At 44.1% G+C, this 24,844-nt stretch overlaps 1 protein-coding gene and 1 pseudogene across 1 annotated transcript; one reads left to right on the plus strand and one right to left on the minus strand.

Moving 5' to 3' along the window:
- Positions 1–596: 596 nt before the first annotated feature.
- On the minus strand, positions 597–1,464 carry LOC127774191 (uncharacterized; annotated as a pseudogene).
- Positions 1,465–20,299: 18,835 nt separating this feature from the next.
- On the plus strand, positions 20,300–22,422 carry LOC127774521 (probable WRKY transcription factor 26). The gene is made up of 5 exons (XM_052300781.1): positions 20,300–20,718; positions 20,832–20,996; positions 21,089–21,558; positions 21,658–21,834; positions 21,932–22,422. The coding sequence occupies exons 1-5, from the start codon at positions 20,407–20,409 to the stop codon at positions 22,278–22,280; spliced, it is 1,473 nt and encodes a 490-aa protein (XP_052156741.1). The 5' UTR covers positions 20,300–20,406; the 3' UTR covers positions 22,281–22,422.
- The last annotated feature ends 2,422 nt before the right edge of the window (positions 22,423–24,844 follow it).

Genomic DNA, 24,844 nt, shown 5'->3' on the forward strand with positions numbered 1-24,844 from the left:
AAATAACTTGTACGGTGCATGAGAATTGTTTTGATCGTGGTGCATGAGAATTGTTTTGATCGTCGGATTTAATAGGTAAAAAATAACTTAAGGGTTGTAAACATCTTTCGTGCTGTGTGAAATAAATAGTTAAATTTTGACTGTTATTTGAAAAAACTAAGTGCAGATCTAGCGGTTCCAACCCCAGATGATTTTGTAGTTATAAAAATACTCGGCATGTGTAGTTAAAAAATGACTTTTGTTTTGAAGCAGATAAAAATGTGATCGCAGGGAGAATTGAATCACAGTTAAAGTGACGGAAAGAAAGGAATTATTCCATCCGGTAATATCTCTTGACACGAACTGATGGCAGATCCGGAAAAAATGGGGGTGAACATTTTTTTCGTCGTCGTTTAAAGAAAAAGGGAAGATGGTTGCGTAGTTTTAGCGTCGTAGTGGTGAGTACCAATCCTCGCTTGCCAGTGAGTTATTCGTGCTGTTCGACATGGCCTAGCCGGAGCTCACCACGTGCAATCATGGCAACGACGTAGACGAAAATGTGTGCATCAAGCGAGATCGCTGCTGGTATATAGTAAAAAAAAAGGTACAGTAATTTTTTATGACAACATAAATGTGCTACTAGTAGTAAAAAATTTACAGGGCAGCTGTAGGTCCATCTATATAATGCATAAAAAAAACTAAACGGCAGCTACTGCTAGCATTTTGACTCCTGCCGATGTCTTGCTTGTCGCTGGCAGGAGGTATCGACGACGGCGCGAAGTTCAGTGAAGGCCAAATGTTAGTCTCAAGGTCGACGGCGATGGGCCACTGCACGCAGTTGCGACTTGCGACACCATGACTCCATGAGCTTCCCCGAGGACGGGAACAGTGCCGGCCGGCTGAACCTGGCACACGTACGTAATGAATCACACGGAAGAAATCCAGCAATTCCAGGAATAAGCATCACTGCATCAGTACAATTTTGAAACTCAACACCTAGGAACCGATTGGAGCTACATCTAGCGCCATCATACATGGACGAAGGGGATGCTGCAGCTGTGTCGAAGGCCTCCATCCCCATCAACGGCGACCTGAGAGGCTCGCCGGGCCTGCAGTCCGTCGCTGCCGCCCGCCGAGCGCGGTCGATCGTGACCTTCCCCACCCCGGAGGAAGGGACACTGCAGCATTGTTTGCAGAAGTGCACAACCTACTAACCTAGCTATCAAACCAAATATCATCAGGAGTGCTGACGAATTGAGAGCTAAAAATTCAAGAACTAAAAATAGATCAAATACAGCCAAAAAAAAATTAAAGATTTGCTCTAAAGACCAAAGAACAACACAAATGCACCAGAGAAGACCGTGTTCCAACTGCAGATCCCATCTGGTCTAGTCTGTCTTCCTTGCATGAGGCACTACCAATCCTTCCGATCCGGTAGCCCTGCATCTCTTCAACATCTTCATCGTCGTCGGTGGCCACCGCCATCAAGCCCTCGCTGGCGAGCACGCGGTGAAGGGGGCGTCGTCCTTTCCTCTGCTGGAATCACGATTGAGATTGCCGTGCTATAGATCCGAAAAAAATGGAGTGATTGATGCTGAAAGGAATGGTTGGATAGAATTTCCTATGGTATAAATACTCATACTTTAATAAAGTAAAAATATTACTGAACATCTCGAGATGCAAGAGGGTGGCTGCACAGGGCTCGTGAGTAAAAATTTTACTACGCACCTTCCTATGGCTCTTATCCAATAAGGTAGCGCTCTATATTTTCGTTCGCAAGTTAAAAAATTACTGAACATCTTGGTGTGGTGGGGGAGGATGGTGTGGTGTGGGATGTGAGGTCTGTATCACGCTTCGTTTAATACGTAGCACCTTAAGGTGTTGTATAGTAGTTATATATATATATATATAGAGAGAGAGAGAGAGAGAACTTCCTCCTAAGTCTTTCTTTCCAATTGCCGTGGACCAAATGACGGAACCGATACCAAGCCCTACATGGAGTTTAAAGCTATGATTCGTAGTAGCAATTAGTTATATCAAGATTCATAATAACATTGGAACTTATGATATTACCTGTCTATAAGTTCAAAAACCTGGTCAAACATAGACTCTTTTTTATCCATTGAGTCATTTACATTGACTACGCAGGCCTCCAAGTCGAAGAGTAAAAAGGACCCAGTGGAATCTGCAATGTGTGTCGGATGCATGACATATGAAACACTTAGCATGTACGTACGGGAATGAAATTTGGTAGGAAGACAGTAAAAACTAACTGTGTGTTGTACAGCAATAGTATGAATGTCTTGTAATGCTGCGCCTTTAAGAGATGGACGAGATTGTCCTCTGTTGCTTGCGGATACTTGTCGATCATTGAGACGTTTACTTTCCGAGGGTCGATGAATCTAGTATCGAAAACCCCCCGCCGTCGGGCCCTTTGAATCTCCATTCTACAACGATAAAAGGAAGTATATATTATATATGGTGTACTTATATACAACGATCTAATTAATTAAAGGAAACGTAATAAGAAATCTAACTGAACGATACTTACAAAATCCAACAACTCATAATAGAGACGTCGAGGGCATCCAGCTGGTATAGTTTGTAGATACCCTTGAAATTGATCCAGAGAATATCTTCTCCTAGCAAGAAGTCCGTGTCCCTGATCCTCGCTCCAATTATCTCTCTACCGGTGGCACTCATTTCCATGTACAGTTGATAGAATTTGTACATCTGTGTCGGTAGGGACTGCAGCTGCTCAGGCTTGACAAGCGGTTTACCGTGTTCATACTTGTATTTCACTTCCGCCTTTGGGATTGGTGCGTCTCGTAGCAATTGATCCGTAGTTAGCCCGGTGTCAGAAATAAATTCTTTTATTCCAAATTCTTCACCGGTCACCAACGGCTCAACCTCTTGGTTTGGTTGCTCTCCAAGCTGAGGGACTGGGTTGGACTTTCCAGAATATGCTTTCTTAAGTGTTCGCTTATAGTCCGATAGCTTTATGGCCTCCTTGGCATGTGTAGACATACCCCTGAAGAAGTTCCTGGCACTCGAGTCTATAGGAATCTTCTTTTCTGGACTTCGAGGCTTCAATTGCCTCTTGACTTCTGCTGCCACATAAGCGTCAAGCTCCTCTTGCGTGCAATTGTACGTCGGCTCCTTGTTTTCGGCGGCGTCAACTTTCACCTTCTTTGTTGCCCTTGTGCGGACAGGCGGTGGAGCTTGGTGGGACCTTGACTTGGAAGGAGCCGGACGAGGAGCTTGAGGAGGAGTCGGCGCAGGAGCCTGAGGAGGAGTCACTGCAGAAGCTTGAGTAGGAGGAGCCTGAGGCGGAGTCGGTGTAGGAGCCTGAGGAAGAGTCGGTGCAAGAGCCTGAGGTGGAGACGGTGCTGGAGCCTGAGGAGGAGACGGTGCAGGAGCCTGAGCAGGAGATGGCGGAGCCGGAGGAGATGGTGCACGAGACGCCGCTTCTCGCCCAGGGAGGATGATGTACCGCTTGCACCATAGTATAATGGCGTGCTTTGTGTCTCGTAGATGCGTCTCACCGTCTCCTCCAGGGTAGTCCAACTCGAGGTCCTCGTACGCGGCTTCCACCAACTCAACTTTGACCTTCGAGTATCCTGTTGGAATCGGCCTACAGTGGTAAGTCCCTGAAGGGTCCATTGGGATGGCCATTCCCGATACCACCTTCACGTGGTGAGAGGTTATCTATTAGTAATCAACATAAGCAGCAACTTGCGGAATAGACAAGTCAAAAATCATAAAACTACGAGCATACCTTGATTGATAAGTTCTTAAAGGGAATATACAGCTCACATGGTGTCCGCTGAGTGATCTCATCAACGGGGTAGGTGGTTTCGTCCTGAGTTTGCATGGCGTCCATGCTCTGTGATCCTACCTGCCCCGTTGAGGCGCAGCTGCTACGATTGCCTGATGGGCTGACCATTGCAGGAGGAATGTACGGCTGGGGATCCTGGGACCGATGTGCGGCCATGCGTTCATCCACCTTCCTTGCCACCTCCTCTTGCATGCTGAGCTCGTAGCTCGATACCCTGTACTCAAGATCTGCAATCTTTGCCTCGGTATCTCTCTTGCTCCTCATCCGACTCCTGTACGTGTGGATGTCCTCCTTGAATCCAATCTTCCAAGGATCACCCCTTTCCCTCGTGTTCGTCCTGGATGATCGGGATTCTGCAGGGCGAGTGATAGCTCGTCCTTCTCTCTGTCAGGTCGGAACGTGCCCTGAGAAGAGGCTTCCACTGTGTCCGTTAGTCGACTGGCAGCCTCGCGTATCTGATCGCTGAAGACCAGGGAGCCATCAACTGGGTTAAGCGTTCCACCGTGAGCATAGTACCAGAACTTCGATCGATCCGGCCATTTAGCGGTGGTCGGTTTGATACCCCTCTCAAGCAAGCTTGCCTCCATCTCCTCCCACTTCGGCATCGCGACGCTATAGCCGCCTGACCCCAAGTGGTGATGGTACTTCTTCTTGGCGGCATTTTCTTTGTTTCTATCCATCATCGCCTGCCCTTGTTGCCCTGTCTTGTAAGCAACGAACTTGTCCCAGTGATCCCTTAGCTTCGGGAATGTGTTGAAGTTCGGTATCTGCCCCTTCAGGATGTATTTCTGGTAGACATCTCCCTTGAAGCTCTGAAACTGTTCTGCCATTTTCTTTAGAGTCCACCTTTTCACTATGTTCTCTGTACCTACAGGAAGGGTGAATGTCTCGAGCATTGTGGTCCACAGCATCTCTTTCTCTGAATCTGGGACAAAGCTCTCATGATCTCCGCGTGCCCTTGTTCTGCGCCAGTACACCGTATTGATAGGCACGTTATCCCTCACAACCCAACCGCTGTGTCGTACGTAATTCTTGGCTGCTTCTGTCGGGGCACTAGGTCGGCTGTCTTCGTCCACTTCTGTTATAATGTGTCGACCCTCTAGCTTCTTCGCGGCACCTCGTTGTCCGCGTGCCCTCTTCTATCCAGTGGAGGGTTGACTTTCACTAGCCTCCTCCTCCTCGTTCCCCTCCGCATCCCTCTCCACGTTCCCCTCCTCGTTCAAGTACTGGTTTGGATCCTCGTTCCCCTCTTCTTCGTTCCAGTACTGGCTGCTTCCCTCTGCGATTGTATCGTACAGTATCTGTTCCTCATCGTGATCAGCCATCTGTTCATACAAGAAATATTTGCTAAGTCTATAGGTCATACTTGCTAAGCGTAATATTAAAACTCTACTAATCTTGTATTAAAACTCTAACAATCATATATGCTAAGTCTAAGTGTCGTATATTAGAACCCTAGATAATCATATATGCTAAGTCTAATTAAGTTTTGTATATTAAAACTCTAATAATCTTATATTAAAATTGTAGTAATGATATAAGTTAAGTCTAACACTCACATATGCTAAGTCTAATAATCCTATATTAAAAATCTAATAATCTTATATTAAAAATTTAATAATGTTATATTAAAACTCTAACAATCATATATGCTAAGTTTAAGTGCCGTATATTAGAACCCTAAGTAATCATATATGCTAAGTCTAATTAAGTGTCATATATTAAACCTCTAATAATCTTATATTAAAACTCTAATAATCTTATATTAAAATTGTAGTAATGATATATATATGCTAAGTCTAACACTCACATATGCTAAGTCTAATAATCCTATATTAAAAATCTAATAATCTTATATTAAAAATCTAATATTAAAAATCTAATAATCTTATTTTAAAACTCTAACAATCATATATGCTAAGTTTAAGTGTCATATATTAGAACTCAAATAATCATATATGCTAAGTCTAAGTGTCGTATATTAGATCTCAAATAATCATATATGCTAAGTCTAAGTGTCGTATATTAGAACCCTAAATAATCATATATGCTAAGTCTAATTAAGTTTCGTATATTAAACCTCTAATAATCTTATATTAAAACTCTAATAATCTTATATTAAAATTGTAATAATCATATATGCTAAGTCTAACACTCACATTTGCTAAGTCTAATAATCCTATATTAAAAATCTAATAATCTTATATTAAATCTCTAACAATCTCAAACACTCACATATGCTAAGTCTAATAATCTAATAATCTCTAACACTCACATTTACTAAGTCTAATAATCTAATAATCTTATATTAAAAATCTAATAATCTTATATTAAATCTCTAACAATCATATCTTTACATCACTTGCCTGCGCGAATTCCTTCGAGGGCTAGCTACCACTTCGGCTTGAGGGACGACGACGACGACGTCTTTTCTGCAACATGCAAAAAAAATGTATTAGTCTAAACGCAAAGGAACATATATTGTATTTCACGTTTTCAAGTATATATAATCATATATATATGCTAAATTTAATAATCGTTTAATTATCTCGTTCATACACGTTTCGTTCGCGTTCGTTCTCACATTTTTAGTCCAAGTGCCTTCACGTTCGTTAACACGTTTCGTTCACGTTTCATTCACGTTGTTCACGTTCGTTCACGTTTCGTTCACGTTCGTTTGCGTTCGTTCACGTTTCATTCACGTTTCGTTCACGTTCGTTCTCACTAAGTTCGCGTTCGTTCACATTCGTTCGCGTTTTGTTCGCGTTCGTTCACGTTCATTCACGTTTCGGTCATGTTCGGCAATGACGGGGCGGCAGTGGCGGCAGCGGAGCGGCGGCGTGTTGCGGCGGCGGCGTGGCGTCGCGGCGGCGTGGAGCGGCCCGGTGGCGTGGCGCGGCGGCGTGGCGAGGCGGGGGCGGCGGCGTGGCAGTGGCGTCGGCGTCGGCGGCAGTGGCGGCCGCGACGTTATACGTCGTCGGCGGTGGCGGCCGCGTCGAAGTTGGGGTCGGCATCGGCGGGAGGCGGAGTTGGGGTCGGCCGCGTCGACGTCGGCGGTAGCGGTTTGGAGAGAGAGATCAAGATCGAGAGAGAGGCGGCGGCGGCTCTCACCCCAGAAATGCGGCGGCGGCGTCGGCGGTAGAGTCGGCGGAGGCGGTGACGACGACGACCGCGAGGCGACGGCGAGAGACGACGGCGGCGTCGGCGTGGGGATGCCCTAGGCAGTGGCGGCGAAGGAGAAGCCGAGATCGGAGAAAAAACTTCTAAGTGTTGGCGGAGAAGACGAGGGCGCATCGGGAATATATACCCCTAGATCTTTAGTCCCGGTTGTTCTCACCAACTGGGACTAAAGATATTTTCCCGCTATTTCCAAATTCTTTTTAAACCCGGTTAGGGTTAAGAACCGGGACTACAGATAATAGCACTGAATATTTAATTTCATTACATATGTGATATTTTCCTGCTATTTCCAAATTCTTTTTAAACCCGGTTAGGGTTAAGAACCGGGACTACAGATAATAGCACTGAATATTGAATTTTATTACATATGTGTTTCTAAAATAGTAAATAATGCATTAAAATTATTTAAAGTCGAAAAATTAATGACAAAACCTTCAAAAAATTATTGTTGTCTATAGTGAATTAAGTGGATAATATATAATAAGCACATGAATGATTTAAAATTGTTAAAAATTCTAATAATCATATATAATTAGCATATGCATGATATTAAATTGTTAAAAATTCTAATTAACATATGTAAATACCACATGCATGATTTAAAATTAATAAAAATTCTAATAATCATATATAATTAGCATATGCATGATTTAAAATTGTTAAAAATTCTAATTAACATATGTAAATACCACATGCATGATTTAAAACTTTTAAAAATTCTAATTATCATATATAACTAGCATATGCATGATTTAAATTTGTTAAAAATTCTAATAATCATACATAATTAACATATGCCATACAACAATTGATTTATATGGATATTCAATACATCCAAAATAGTTTACATCATGTACACAACAATTACGGCAATACATCGGCGGTGACAGTTGACCGCACGTACTTTCTCCTCACTATTGTTCCTTCCTTGTGATCGCTACGTGAGTAAGGGGTGTCTTCATTTGATAGGAGGATGCTAGGGTCAATCGTCACAGTGAAAGGGGGTTGCCCATCAAACTGATTGTAATCCTCGTCAGTCTTGTCCTCTACTCCGACGATTTTTCTTTTGCCTGGGAGAACCACATGGCGCTTCAGCTCGTTAGGCCCTTTGCCCTTCTTTCCTATGCTAGACATGTCCTTCACGTAAAAAACTTGCGTTACATCATTGGCAAGGACAAAAGGTTCGTCCGAGTATCCAACCTTGTTAAGGTCAACCGTTGTCATCCCACTGTCATCAACCGTTACGCCTCCACCAATCAACCTAACCCATTGGCACCGGAATAGAGAGACCTTGAGAGGACCATAGTCAAGTTCCCATATGTCCTCGATGGCACCGTAATACGTGCCAGTTGTATCATCGTGTCCCATGGCATTGATACGAACAGCACTGTTTTGGTTCGTGCTCTTCATGTCTTGGGCTCTCATGTAGAATGTGTACCCATTGATCTCATATCCCTGGAATGTCACGATCGAGCCAAATGGTCCCCTCACCAGGAAGGCCAGTTGTTGGTTAATTGTCTCATTACCCATGAGATGTTATCGCAGCCACGCGGGGAAAGTATCAAGGCAAAATTTGTTACAGGACACCCAAAAAATGTGTAATTAGTTGTGGGACACTGCAAAAATGTGAATTTGCCCGAGGACACTCCAAAAATGTGGTAATTTGCTGCAGAACACTAAACGCATTAAAATATAATATCCAGTCAATGGATGAGAGAGAAAGCATGTAAAATGACAATTTTGCCTTTAACTTCTCCCTCCTCTCGATCTTGCCCAACTTAGAGTAGAGCATCCTTAGCTTGTCGTGTGGGGTGCGCATGGGCACAGGCACCAGCGGCCGATTACCTGGAACCCCTCCACACCGGCCTACAACTGGGTCGGCTTCACCTGCGACACCGCCAACGCCACCATCCTTGGTCTCCGCCCACCTAGTGTCAGCTTCATCGGATGCTATGCCTCCGGGTGCTCTCCCTTCGATGCAACCACCTCTTCGGTGATGTCCCAGGCGACCACTTCTCCCTCCCTAGCTCCGTCCCGCCCGACGTCGCCAAGCTCACGGGAGCTCCAACACCTTGCTCGCACGCTTCTCGCCGGAGTCCTTCGCCGACAACCTCCATCTCTGCGGTAAGCCGCTGAGCCGGCCATGCGTGCGAGTCGTTCTTCCCATAACCACTACCCTCTCCTGCTGGCGCGCCGACAGATAGTGATCGTTCTGTGCTAGTGGCCGATAAAAAGAAGTGGAAGAAAAAGATGTCCGGCGCGGCGGTCGTGACCACAACAGCGGTGAGGAGTCCGTGGCGGCGGGCGTGGCCTGCGATCGCACTCACAGCACGCGAGAGGATAGTCAGAAGAAGAACGAGAGAAGGGAGAAGAAGATAAGGGCAAAATTGTCATTTTACGTAGTTTCTCTCTCATCAATTGACTAGATATTATATTTTAATGTGTCCAGTGTCCTGTAGCAAATTACCACATTTTTAGAGTGTCCTTGAGCAAATTCACGTCTTTACGGTGTCCCACAGCTAATTACACATTTTTTGGGTGTCCTGTAGCAAATTTTGCCAAGTATCAATGTGATGCCGTGTAATCCATGCATCGGACTTACCGATGTTTCTGGCGCGAACTAGAGCCAAGTGCTCCTCGATGTAAGGAGCCACCAATGAAGATTGTTGCAGAACCGTGAAATGGGCTTTACGGAATAAATTGTTATCTACCGTCATTATTGCTTTCCTTCCGAGAGTCCCCTTTCCCCGTAGTCTCCCTTCATGGCGTAATTCAGGTACCCCCGATTGGGCGAAGGCCTTCAATAAATTGTACGCAGAATTCAATGACCTCCTCTGTTCCATACCCCTTGGCTATGCTTGCCTCTGGACGAGCACGGTTACGAACATACTTCTTCAGAACGCCCATGTACCTCTCGAAAGGAAACATGTTGTGTAGGTACATAGGCCCGAGAATACCGATCTCTTTGGCAAGGTGACAAAGCAGATGCGTCATTATATTGAAAAATGAAGGTGGAAATATCAACTCAAAGCTGACAAGACATCGCACCACATCATTCTGAATGGCTTCTAATCTATCCGGATCGATGACCTTCTGCGAAATTGCGTTCATGAAAGCACATAGCTTTGTTATTGTTGCCCGGACATTGTCTGGAAGGATACCCCTTATTATAACTAGTAGCAGTTGTGTCATCAACACGTAACAGTCATGAGACTTTAGGTTTGTGAACTTCTTCTCCTTCATGCTTATTATTCGCTTTATATTCGTGGAGTATCCAGACGAAACCTTGATGCTCTCCAAGCATTCAAACATACTTTCCTTCTCTGCCTTGCTAAGAGTGTAGTTGGTTGGACTCAAGTAATGGCTTCCTTTCTCCTTTGGTTCCGGGTGAAGGTCGCCGCATTGTTTCATATGCTTCAGATCATTACGTGCTTCCAGTGTATCTTTCGACTTTCCATATACACCTAGGAAGCCAAGAAGGTTTACGCAAAGGTTCTTAATGAGGTGCATCACGTCGATTGCGTGGCGGACGTCCAAGAATTCCCAATAGGGTAACTCCCAAAATATAGAGTTCTTTTTCCACATCGCCGCGTGACCATCTTCGCTCTCTATAGGCTGACTGCCAGGCCCATTTCCAAACACTACTTTAAGATCTTTCACCATAGCAAACACTGTTTTCCCGCTGCGATGTTTAGGCTTCGTACGGTGGTCCGCCTTATGTTCAAAGTGCTTGTCTTTCTTCCGTACTGGGTGGTTTGCAGCAAGGAATCGACGATGACCCATGTACACAACCTTCCTACAGTGCTTAAGATACGTACTTTCTGTTTCATCCATACAGTGAGTGCAAGCCTTGTACCCCTTGTTGAACTGCTCGGATAGGTTGCTAAGTGCAGGCCAATCGTTGATGGTTACGAACAACAGCGCTCGTAGGTTAAACTCCTCCTGTTTGTCCTCGTCCCACATGGGGACACTTCCTTCTTCCACAACAGTTTAAGATCTTCGACCAGTGGTCTTAGGTACACATCGACGTCGTTACCAGGTTGCTTGGGGCCTTCAATAATAATCGGCATCATTATGTACTTCCTCTTCATGCATAGCCAAGGAGGGAGGTTGTAGATACACATCATAACGGCCAAGTGCTATGGCCGCTGCTCATCTCTCCAAAAGGATTCATGCCATCCGTACTTAAACCAAACCATATGTTTCATGCGTCCTTTCCAAAGTCTTTAAATTTTCTGTCGATGTTTCGCACTGCAAACCATCGGCGGGGTGTCTCAGCATCCCGTCCTGTTGACGTTCTTCAGCGTGCCAACGCATCATTCTAGCATTCCCCTTGTTCCTGAACAAACGCCTTAGCCGTGGTATTATAGGGAAATACCACATCACCTTAGCAGGAATTCTCTTCTTTGTTGGTTGCCCGTCGACTTCACCTGGATCCTCTCGTCTAATCTTGTATCATAGTGCTTTACAAACAGGGCATGCTTCTAGGTTCTTGTACTCCTCACCGCGATATAGGATACAATCATTCGGACATGCGTGAATCTTCTAAACTTCCAGTCCTAGAGGGCAGACTATCTTCTTAGCCTCGTACGTTGTCTCGAGCAATTTGTTTCCCTCCTGAAGAATGTTCTTGACGAGTTTCAATAAATCGCCAAATGCCTTGTCACTAACACCATTTTTTGCCTTCCATTGCAAGAACTCCAGAGTAGTATCCAACTTTTTGTGCCCCTGGTCGCAACCTGGGTACAATGACGTTCTGTGGTCCTCTAACATCCGCTCCAATTTATGGGCCTCCTTTTCACTTTCACAGTCCTCCTTTGCGTCCTGCAACATCTGACCAAGATCATCTGCAGCGTCGTTATCGCCAGCATCCCTGTCCACCTCGCCCGTTTGATTTCCTTCAAATCCAGCGTACTGAGCCCAGTCGGGAATGTTCTCGTCCTCCGCTTCATCTTCTTCCATTTCAACCCCTTGCTCACCGTGGGATGTCCAACAATTAAGCTTGGCATGAACCCCGACTTAAACAAGTGGAAATGAGTAGTCCTGGAAGCAGAATACTCCTTCTGGTTCTTACACTTATTGCATGGACAACAAATAAAACCGTTACGCTTGTTAGCTTCGGCCACTCTCAAAAAATAATGCACGCCCTTGATAAACTCTTTGGACTGCCGGTTAGCGTACATCCATTGCCGATCCATCTACATGAAATGAAAAAAATTCGTAAACTAATATTAATGTTGTACTTCTCTTAATTCTCAATTTAGTTTGTTTTCTATTTTTTAAGATTAATTTTCATCATATTTTAAACTATGAGAATAAAATTCTTTTAAGTAAACAAACAAAATTTCTATATATTCTTCTTCCCCACACAAATTTTCTTTCTCATCAACTTACAACAAAGTTTTGGAGACAAAAAAAATGTGTGAAACATAGCTCCAAAAGTAATATAACAACAAAAAATATTGGAGGATGAAGTTACTAACCTTTTAGACACCTCCGATTTGTATATAATCACTAAAAAAATTTCACAAGAAATTTTGGCATGACCTCCCCTTTTTCTTTGAGAAATTTTGAAGCTTGCTCGGGCTGGAGGAGGAAGAAGACATATATAAAGGGGGGATTTTTAGTCCCGGTTGGTGTTACCAACCGGGACTAAAGATCCCGAGGATCACACCAACCGGGACTAAAGTTAGGATCTTTAGTTACCAACCGGGACTAAAGATCCCGGGGGCCTGACAACGTCTGACATCTTTAGAACCGGGACTAAAGATCACATATGCCCGTTGTAGCCACCAACCGGGACTAAAGATCATCTTTAGTCCCATTTTAAATGGATCCGGGACTATTGTGGATTTCGGCCGACCGACCAAAGATGGTTTCTCCACTAGTGAGAACTCGTCATTATCTATATCAACTTGATCTCTCAAACACTCTTCAAATTCGACAACCAATTACGATCCTTTCGTTTCATGTTGAGATTTTATCTCTAAAAGAACATTTTAGTGTTGATAGTCCCATATTGATTATGTAAGGGCAAATATCCTAATATATAAGTGGAGGAGTCTCTCATGGCTAGCTTTTGGGTGGGAAATGCCCTTTACGATCATATACAATTGGTATCAGAGCCTAGCTAGTTCAATATCTCCTGCCGAGGGACAAATTGTGTGAAGGCCTGATGGACTGTGGATGCCTGTGGGGCCGGCCTCTATACTTTAGGGACCATCGATGTACGGTGAAGAGGCAGTGAATGACTGAGGGACATCAATGTGGGGAGATTGTTGGATAGTCCTACATTGGTTGTGGAAGGGCAATGGATCTAATATATAAGTGTAGGAGTCCCTCGCCTCATTGGCTAGCTTTTGGGGTGGGAAATGCCCTTTACGATCTTACAATTAGTAGATTCCTCGCAAGAAAACGCTTTCTTGTAATTATAGTAGTTTTTAATATCTTTCACAAATATATGAGTATAAAGCACAATCCTAAAATAGCATAGGAGACTATGTCGATAAAGAAGGCAAATTTTGCGACATGACACTTCGATTTCGTGGTTTTAGCCATGGGACACCGCCCGAACTTACTTTTGGGGGAAAACACTCCAAAAATGTGGTAATATGCTAATAGACACCACGCCGATTAGAATAATAATTTCCGGTTGAAGAGGAGAGAGAAATCGTGTGAAATGTCAAAAATGCCCTTGGGCCCACATGTCAGCTCTATCTCCTATCTCTCTTCTCCTCTCTCTCTCTATCTATCTATCTATCTATCTATCTATCTATCTATGTTCTCTCTCAGAGGGGCACGGGGCGGCGTCAGTCGCCGGGGCTCGAGCTCGTCGCAGCGGAGGAGATGGCGAGGACGGCGGGAACGGCGGAGGATGTGAGGAGGACAGCTGCGTCGTCGTCGCCAACTGCGGCCTCTCCCGCGGCGGAGGACGCCACTCCTGCAGCGGAGGACGGCGAGGACGGCTGGAGCGGCGGAGGACGGCGAGGAGGAGAGCCGCGTCGTCGTCGCCAACAGCGGCCACTACCGCGGTGGAGGACGGTGGGAGCGGTCGCCGCGGCGCTCGCGGCGAGAGCGGCGGAGGACGGCGAGGACGTGGTGAAGCGGCACGGTTCGGGGCCGCATCCCCCTCGAGGAGGGAACTGACCTTGCCGCTCGATGTCACACGCTGCTTTGTCACCGGGGACAGCGCGGGCGCCAACATCGCCCACCACATCGACCACTGCTATGCCCTCGCCTCCACTACCTTCGCCAACCTCCACCTCGCCGGCCTCATCACCATCTAGCCATTCTTCGGCGGCGAGGAGCGCACCCCCGCCAAGCTCAGTCTCGTCGACGCACCCATCATCTTCGTCCCGCGCACCGACTGGCTCTGGCTCGCGTTCCTCCTGCCCGGCGCCGCCCCGTGCCGCTTCGCCGCGGCCTTACCGTCCTCTGTTGCTCCCGCCGCGAGTCCCACGGCGGCCGCTCCCGCCGAACTCGCCTTTCTCCACACCGGCGTCCGACACCGCCCCTTACCCCTCTAAGAGAGATGAGAGAGAGAGAAAAGAGATAGAGTTGACATGTGGGTCCAATGGGATTTTTTGACATTTCATGCTATTTCTCTCTCCTCTTCAACCGGAAATTATTATTCTAATCGGCATGGTGTCCATTAGCAAATTACCACGTTTATGGAGTGTTTTCCCCCAAAAGTGAGTTCGGACGGTGTCCCATGGCTAAAACCACAAAGTCGAAGTGTCCTATGCTAAATGATAACTTAAACAAGAATGGAGGGACTAATATCTTCTTAAAAAAATCATTTGACCTCTTGTTAGTTGGTCATATCTTGTATATACCCTTACAAAAATACATCTCCCTCCATTTGCCTTCTTTTCCAACTTCTGTCCCCTATTCATAAATGATACATCAAAGTCCATTTTGTAGGGTTGAACATTAAGAATCAAGCCTACAAGGACACAAGAACATCAAAAACCAAAGTCTTTTATGAAATAAAAGAAACCCTCTAACCTGATGAAGGTGCAACCTAACCTCTATAATACTCCAATCTAACCTTCTGTATGCTGCAGGTTCGACCACCTTAAGGGCGTCGGTGTGACCGCCTGTGTACCGCCGGTCTGACTTCTGGGAAATAGAAAACGCAACTCAACAAACGCTCTTCAAATTAGATCGACTTTATTGCATTAAGATGTGTTTACAAAGTGCACTTAGAACACTCCTCTATTAAATTTAGAACTCAAATCCAAAAATTAGGTTAAAACCCTAATTTCTCTCCAAAATCTATTATCTCAAATTGGTACCGAGAGCATAAGCCTCTTATCTATTTATACCCTAATGAGGTTGCACAAAGCCACGAATCCAACAAGGATAAGTAATCCTAATCCCTTGGAAAACCCACTGTACAAGTATCCAACTTATCTATTTAGATATTTAAATTCCAATCTTTTTAAACTTATACCTCTCTAAATTTGACTCGCGGCCATTCACACACAATATAAAACATATGCACCTTTAGCTTGTTGATGTATAACATAAGTATGGTTATATCCGAACTATTTATGTCTGCATCACCCTGGATGGATTAGCAAAAATGACAGATCAACTGTAAGGTGGAACCATTATCCTCAAGTGTGTATGTTGAAAAAAATGACAAGGTCAAAGCAGTTTGACCTCAATAGCGGTATATAAAGAATGAAAATTTTCGTTGGATGGCATATAAGGAATTAGTAACTTTCCACTAGCATATAAAAAAACTCGTAAACTTTGAGTGGTATATAAAAATTTTTCTCGATTATAATATATTTTCATTTGCCCCATAGTGAAGCATGGTATTTTGCTAGTCTTTTAAGAAAATCAAATGAATATATTTTTGAAGATTGTAATAATTAGTACTTGAATAATCATGCGCTAACGGGTTTCCTTGTTTTACATATTGCCGAATTTTTTTTGGCAAAACAACCTAGTCGAATGAAGCCTAACAGGGTGTGGGTTAGTGAGTGCCTGAGTGGTGAATCAGCCATCGTCTCAACCACCAACTTCTTTCTTGTCAAGCATTCCGTACTTTGTGAAAATAAAATTAAAGATGATATATACATAAAACGATAGTAATAACTGATTAAAAATAATTTTCTTTAATTAAAATCCCATTGCAACGCACGGATAATATACAACACATGGAGAGGAAATTTAACAAGTGCAAATGAAGTATTGTTAAGTATTTTTAAGACGCATTAAAATATTTCCTTTGAGGGAAAACTACCAGACATTTGGCCAACAGAATAATTTTATATAATAAAAAATTTATTTACAAGAAAAAAGAAAAACTCTTTTATGTAATTAACTACAAATGTGTGTTTTTTTATGTCCAATCTGGAAAATATATATTAATAAACAAGGTTTTAAAAGTTTGCGGTGATGCTTATCCAAAACGACAGCTGTGGCCTATAGCTTGATAGTATTGTAGACGGTAGTAGTAGTATATTTGTAGGCGTTCGTGGATACCAGTCACATGGGCTGCTACATTTTCGAGAGAAAGCCAAAAGAGATTCTTTTCACGTGTCCTTTGTTAATTTGGAAAATTTTATTTCCATGTCATGTGCATCCATGCATGCACTTTTGCACAGTAACTTTTTTAGTTAAGAAAAGAATCAATAATATTTAATAAGGATTAGGCTATATATATCGCGCATTCCTCCCCAGTAGAATGGGAATATTTTACCCATATATGCATAAACTGTTTTGTATTCTAGCTTTTATGAACGGACAAATTAAGGTTTTTGCATGGCAATTTTCTCAGCAGATTGGAGATACACGCATGAAGCATGCATATATATGAAACGAAAAGAAGTGACCTGTCTATCTTTTCCAAGTAAGATATAGTAAGACAGTATTAATTATGTTTACATGATAACATGTGTATACCTAGCTTCTTCAAGTAAGATTATGAGCTTATTAATCGGTAAACTTTTAATTGGACGCGAGTTGATCAACTTTTTAAGTGATGAGATAATGTATTATGACAAATGGCACCACCGTACCATATTCCTTCTAGAAAACTTAGGGCCGTACTTTGGCGTTGCACATGCTTAACGAACGACGACACTCTTATTTACATTGTTTGTCATATACTTATGTTGATAGTACTATAACACCTAAAATTAGTACCGATATAATGTCCTTGACGCATAGTCGATATGTACCCTCTTGTAAATTATACTTCCGTCCTGCGATTGAGGGCATGTTTAGCTGGCAAAAAAAATTTACCCTTGTATGTCACATCGCGGATATACATACACATATTTAAAGTATTAAACATAGTCTAATAACAAAATAAATTACAGATTCTGTCAGGAAACTGCGAGACGAATTTATTAAGCATAATTAATCCATCATTAGTAAATGTTTACTGTAGCATCATATTATCAAATCATGGCGCAAATAGACTTAAAAGATTCATCTCGCAATTTCCCGGCGAACTGTGTAATTAGTTTTTTTTCTACATTTAATACTCTATGCATGTGAAAACATTCGATTTGACAGCGTGAAATTTTTGTTTGGGAACTAAACAAGCCCTGAATATTGTTTTGCACGAAATATTTTCTCCTATTTAGATTTTTGCCAAGTTTTCATCTTGAAATAAAGTTTTCATTACCTTAAAAACGAACTTTTCTTTTGCTATACTCAATCCCTAGGTTTTCATTAAGGTGTGCTGTGATTTAAAATCCAGACTAATTGTAAAATTTGATCAATAATTAGTCAAAATATTATTTATATTTAGTGTATAAAATTTATAATTCGAAGTTTTTTGAAGTATTTTCATAAAAATATTGTTTCTTATAGATTTCAGAAAAAATATTACGAGAAATTTATCAGGTTGTGGTCTTGAAAACTTTTTTTCCAAATAAACAATATAATAATCTTTTTCAAAATAAAAATTTATATAAGGAGTGGACAACGTAATTATAGATATTAATATATAATTGGTACTAGTGCGTTGGGATGTCCATCACTGTCAGACATTCAGAGTTTAAATTGTTTTGCGTATGATATGTACGGCTACTCTAGTTTATAGTTAGCCGCCCGTTAGGCTGTTAAGTCGTTAATCAGTCACGTAGGATCCACCAAAAGGATGAAATTAAAAAATGATAGTCCTCCAGATCACTTGACCAAATCCGTCGGTTACCCGCAAAGCAACAAAAACCAAGCTCTAGAAAACTGATAGAATGAAGAAACACTGTACTACGGTTAGGAATAAAAAAAAGGAAATATTTGATATATGCAAATCTGATCGAATTTGGAGTTTGGCACATTTGCATTCCGTCCATATTGCCTGATCAGTACGGCAGCGAAGATCGCCGAGTTGCATGGCATTTTCCATAACCACATCGGCACATTGCACCACATCACACAAATTCATCACACATAACAAAAGAAAGACCACAACTTCAGTTCATAAAAAACTACTCTGTTCAAATGTTTCGAGTCACCGCACACTGAAAAATTCCCGTGCAAAAATATCCTAAGTACAAGGTTTCCCGTGCAATTTGACATAGATGAATGTGGAATTGAATTTGATGTGCAACTCTTATATTTTATTTCTATAAATATAAGTATGATTTCTATAAGAAACTGAAAATGGAATTGAATTTCTTGTACAACTCTTGTGCATGCAATTGTAATTTGTATACAATATATTCTAAAAGGAGTATTGAATTCAGTATAAAGCTCTTATCTTCTGTTTTGAGAGATATATATTGTACCTGGTATAGAACAATATCAGTCAATCTGTACCGTTAAAACCATCAATATTTTTTTCTTCAATGTGAGAATTTCTAAGCCCATTTTCGAGCTATCTTTTATAATATATTTCATCTGTTCTAAAATATAAGCATTTCCAAGATTCAAATATCAATATATGATGATCCAGTCTTTCAAAAGTGCTTATAGGGTAGGGTGCGCACGTGTTATGAGCGTCTATACTTGTTTTTCAACTAAATATATATGTAACAATATAAATATTCCTGCACTAATTCCCATCATTTCAATGATTTAACATCCAATCAAATGCTAGAAAGGAAATGTAAGCAATTCAAAATTCAAAAATTGACAACTGAAGTAACAAAAATAATCTTTTGATCCAACCTTACTACTTAGAGGCTGTTTAATTCCCAAAACAAAAACTTTTCACCCATCACATCGAATGTTTGGACACATGCATAGAGTATTAATGTGAAAAAAAAACCAATCACACAGTTTGCATGTAAATTGCGAGACAAATCTTTTAAACCTAATTACGCCAAGATTTACCAATGTTGTGCTACAGTAAATATTTGCTAATGACGGATTAATTAGACTTAATAAATTTGTTTTGCAGTTTCCTAGCGAAATCTGTAATTTGTTTTGTTATTAGATTACGTTTAATACAAATGTGTGTCCGTATATCCAATGTGACTAGCAAGGGCAAAAAAATTTTGCCAACTAAACAAGCCCTTAAGAAGAACCTATAAATTGTTATACTTTAAAACAAAGAAAATAATAGATAGATATTATATGAGAGTGTGGTGCGCATACGTAGAAGTGTGTAAGATTGTTCTATATCTTCCGTGTAATGGAAAATACATCCAGTAATTATAGTTTTTGATTTTAAAATTTCTCCTGATTTCTTCTCGAATAATTGCTCCGATACCTATCGCACAACAATTCCAAAGATGTGCTGTTGTTGAAGCACTGTATATATACAGCGTAATAAACGGGAAGTGTTAACCATTTTATTAATACAAGAATATTTCATATGAAAAACCGAACAATAAAAAGGAAAAAGCAAAAAAAAAATCACATTTTTGTCTTTGTCCCCCCCAAATCCCCATCCCCAATCCGTCCGTCCATTCGAAGCGACACGCCCACTAGTCCGCCCTCAACCCAAACCCAAACCCCAAGCTACACGTACGAGTTGAAACTCGAAAGCCGCGGGAACACGCGACGCTCTCGGGTGGGCCCCACACCCCGGCGTCTCCTTCCCCGAAACCACACGTCGTCGCCTCCCTCCCTCTCCTCTCACCTCCCGGCGCGAGCCTCAGCCGCCTCGTCTGACCGGTCAAACCGCACGAGCTTTGACCTCACCCCCTTCGCCGAAGCATCCCCAAACCATCACGTTCACATTAGCCTCCCTCTCCCACTGACACCCGGACCCCATCCTACTCCGCCCCACATGTCAGAGACACGTGCCTCGCCTTTACGCTTCTGCCCCCACTGACCGGAGCAGCCGCTACTTAAGCCGCCGCGACACGAGCCCATCCACCACTCCCGTCTCGTCGTCTCGTTCTCGTCTCCGATCACTCTCCTCCTCGTCTTCGTCACGGTCTCCTCGCTTCGCTAGCTCGCTTGCTTGCTGGCTGAGCTGTGGTACGCTCGCCATGGCGTCCTCGACGGGGGGGTTGGACCACGGGTTCACGTTCACGCCGCCGCCGTTCATCACGTCGTTCACCGAGCTGCTGTCGGGGGGCGGTGGGGACCTGCTCGGCGCCGGCGGTGAGGAGCGCTCGCCGAGGGGGTTCTCCAGAGGCGGAGCGAGGGTGGGCGGCGGGGTGCCCAAGTTCAAGTCCGCGCAGCCGCCGAGCCTGCCGCTCTCGCCGCCGCCGGTGTCGCCGTCGTCCTACTTCGCCATCCCGCCGGGGCTCAGCCCCACCGAGCTGCTCGACTCCCCCGTCCTCCTCAGCTCCTCCCATGTGCGTTCCGCGTGACACACCTTCATCTTCTTCTTCTACCTTTAGTGCGCAATTGCTGTGTAGTGTGGTGCTGATGATGATCCATGGCGTTTGTGCGTGTTTGTGCTTTTCAGATCTTGGCGTCCCCGACCACCGGTGCAATCCCGGCTCAGAGGTACGACTGGAAGGCCAGCGCCGATCTCATCGCTTCTCAGCAAGATGACAGCCGCGGCGACTTCTCCTTCCACACCAACTCCGACGCCATGGCCGCGCAACCGGCCTCTTTCCCTTCCTTCAAGGTACGTACAAATGCTTCAGCTCATCTAGCTCAACCCAAGCTGAGTAAACTGTTGACAGTCTAGCTCACCATGGTTCATGTACGCTTGTGCAGGAGCAGGAGCAAGAGCAGCAAGTGGTCGAGTCGAGCAAGAACGGCGGCGCCGCCGCGTCGAGCAACAAGAGCGGCGGCGGCGGGAACAACAAGCTGGAGGACGGGTACAACTGGAGGAAGTACGGGCAGAAGCAGGTGAAGGGGAGCGAGAACCCGAGGAGCTACTACAAGTGCACCTACAACGGCTGCTCCATGAAGAAGAAGGTGGAGCGCTCGCTCGCCGACGGCCGCATCACCCAGATCGTCTACAAGGGCGCACACAACCACCCCAAGCCGCTCTCCACCCGCCGCAACGCCTCCTCCTCCTGCGCCACCGCCGCCGCCTGCGCCGACGACCTCGCGGCGCCCGGCGCGGGCGCGGACCAGTACTCCGCCGCGACGCCCGAGAACTCCTCCGTCACGTTCGGCGACGACGAGGCCGACAACGCATCGCACCGCAGCGAGGGCGACGAGCCCGAAGCCAAGCGCTGGTAAGCCTCACATCATCACTCAAATCAGCAATCGAAGCGTAATATCTCCATGCGTGTGCGTGTGTTCTTCTTGGGTCTCATGGATGTCATGGTTTTCAGGAAGGAGGATGCTGACAACGAGGGCAGCTCCGGCGGCATGGGCGGCGGCGCCGGCGGCAAGCCGGTGCGCGAGCCGAGGCTTGTGGTGCAGACGCTGAGCGACATCGACATCCTCGACGACGGCTTCCGGTGGAGGAAGTACGGCCAGAAGGTCGTCAAGGGCAACCCCAACCCAAGGTAATCAATCAATCAAGCTGATAAAAATCCGTCGATTAGTCGATTAATCATATCTGTTCTTGCGTCTCTAATAATCAAATCTGTTCTTGAATCGCAGGAGCTACTACAAGTGCACGACGGTGGGCTGCCCGGTGCGGAAGCACGTGGAGCGGGCGTCGCACGACACGCGCGCCGTGATCACCACCTACGAGGGCAAGCACAACCACGACGTCCCGGTCGGCCGCGGCGGCGGCGGCGGACGCGCCCCGGCGCCGGCGCCGCCGTCGTCGGGGGCGATCCGGCCGTCGGCCGTCGCCGCCGCCCAGCAGGGGCCCTACACCCTCGAGATGCTCCCCAACCCCGCCGGCCTCTACGGCGGCTACGGCGCCGGCGCCGGCGGCGCCGCGTTCCCGCGCACCAAGGACGAGCCGCGGGACGACCTGTTCGTCGAGTCGCTCCTCTGCTAGTCGAGCCGAGCCGAGCCGAGCTGAGCTGGGCCCCCCATCCCCCTGCTCGCCACGTGGCGTATTTTCGCCTCGCCGTATACGTACGGCCGTATAGCGTACGTATACACGCTCGCACGCCCTGCCCAACACGGCAATACACACATACATACTCGTACACACGTAGTAGCATACATATACAGTATAGTAGGTGGTAGTAGTAGCTAGCTAGGGAGTGAGATCCAATTTGTTGATTCGTTGCAGGCCACTGCCACGTGGGCCACACCGGAAACAGTACACGCGTATACACCACACTTGGGATACGCGTACGTACGCACATGTACACGTAGTTTTGTGCCTTTGTAACTGCTGAGAGACAGGTCAAATAAGACTGATGAATTTTTCATTTCTTAAAATTCCACTCGTGTGAATTACTAGTAGTATAAATATCTATACATCATGTTTTTACAATCTGTACCGAACTGAGAAAGAGGAAAAAAAAGAGAGAGATTTTTTTTTTTAGTGTCTTGGCATGTGGCTCTCATTTAGGTGACGTGACGCTGCGATTTTTGTTTTTATTATTATGGGGGTGTGGTAGTTGAGCAGCTTCTGCTACTACTCCTGCTGGAAACCTTATCGCGTCGTCCAAGTTGACGTGTTGCGTAGTAGCATCTTCTTCGTTTCTCACCCAGTATAATTAATTATATTAATATATTAATCAGTTAGTTTATTGAGGCGTTGGGCAGGAGATGATGACAGTGATGCGTGCTAATCCAACAACGAGTAATCTGGGCGGGTTCGTACATTAGTTGGCTAATTGCCGCCTAACTAATTAAAATGTCCCCTAGCTACATCAGATGGCTCAGTGGATGAAAAGACCAAGTGGCAAGGTGGCTGGGGTCAAGTGGGAACACGCACGCTATAAACATTAGGCATGAGTTGAGTTGAGTTGAGTTGTGAGTGCGAAATTGCGTCCTAGCTACCCACGATGATGATGCTTGCCGACCTAGCTGTACGTTGCACCGAAAAGAACATTTTTTTATAAGAGAAAAAGAAGATATTAACGTGTTTGTGAGTACTAAGAGAGTTCACGTTTCTAACGAAAAGCGATCGAAACCCGTGGAATTTTGAGGTTTTGACATGATCATATTTTGAGGTAATTTTAAATGAGTTTCCAAAAATTCTATTTTAAAATAGTAATTTAGAACAAAATATTATCAGTTATTCAAAAATTTTTGGCAAAAACAGTTGTACTTTAAGGGGTTAGAATTCAGGCGTCGATTCGAAAGGTAAACCGTGATATTATATGTCTATTTGAAGAGAGCACCTCTAGTGTCCTCCGGTTTGTATTATAAAACAGGTGAAATAATTTTAGATTAAGCATTTACACTTTTTAGTCTTAGTGGTCAAGGAAAAAAAGGCCCATCTTTCCCAAACCATATGGATCTCATTTGAAATTTGGGACTTTTTAAAGCTTTTATGGAAGTTGAACCAATCCATGTATATATAAGTCTCACAGTGAAATCAGACGTTGATTTATCCATTAAGGGCACTGAACTGATCCTTGGAGTTTTTAAGGGCAGCCTGAGTTTCTGCCTAAACAGAGTTCGATCTGGACTGACCTGCCACAGTTGCCAGCGTAGCTTTCAGATTAATTCGAGCGATTGTTTTTGCGATTAGCTCCAAAACTATGGAAGTATATTATTGGGGTTATTGGATCACTGTTTCCACGTAAGAAACAGCCGATTTGATTAAACGTTTAGTTCGTTCAGACGTCGCTTGGGTACGTAATATTTTTATGACGTCAGGGATGACTAACGGCATGACCGTGCACGGAACGGCTGGAGTACGTTATATCCTGACCAATAAACTGACAGGATATACACAGTAGTAATTGGGGTCAGTGGGGTGTTCGACCTGTCATTGCTTCATCTCCAAGACTAAATTTCTTTTTAAATTTACTAGCAGCAAGTCAATGCGTCGTCTTTGAGTTTGAGATGATGATGATAGCAGTAGACTAGTACTAGCACTACTATAGTTTTGGCCAAAAAAAATTTTTGGCTAAAAACATCGTATCAAATGTTTAGACACATGTATGGGATATTAAATATAAGAAAAACAATTACATAATTTACATGTAAATTGCGAGACGAATATTTTGAGCCTAATTACGTCATGATTTGACAATGTGATGCTACAGTAAACATTTGCTAATGATGGATTAATTAGGCTTGATAAATTCATCTCACAGTTTACAGACGAAATCTATAATTTGTTTTGTTAATAATCTACATTTAATATTTTAAATGTGGGTCCGTATACTTTAAAAACTTTACATACCCTGAGACTTCTATTTTTCTTCTCCCCTGTGCTGGCAATGGCCGGTCAAAAGAGAAGCTGCTACGCCTAGTTCGTTAACCCTCTTCTAGAAGAAAAAAAAATAGTATCCAGCAAAGTACGTACTACTCCAATAGCCAGTAACCATAGAAAGGCAATTTAGATAATTTTGTTTTTTGGAAAAAGATATCACGTTGATGGGACAGGAGATCTAGAGAGAAGTTCCGGTTTCCTTCTGGCCATTAGCGTTG

The sequence above is a fragment of the Oryza glaberrima genome, chromosome 5 (genome assembly GCF_000147395.1).
Source record: "Oryza glaberrima chromosome 5, OglaRS2, whole genome shotgun sequence".
NCBI classification, from domain to species: Eukaryota; Viridiplantae; Streptophyta; class Magnoliopsida; order Poales; family Poaceae; genus Oryza; species Oryza glaberrima.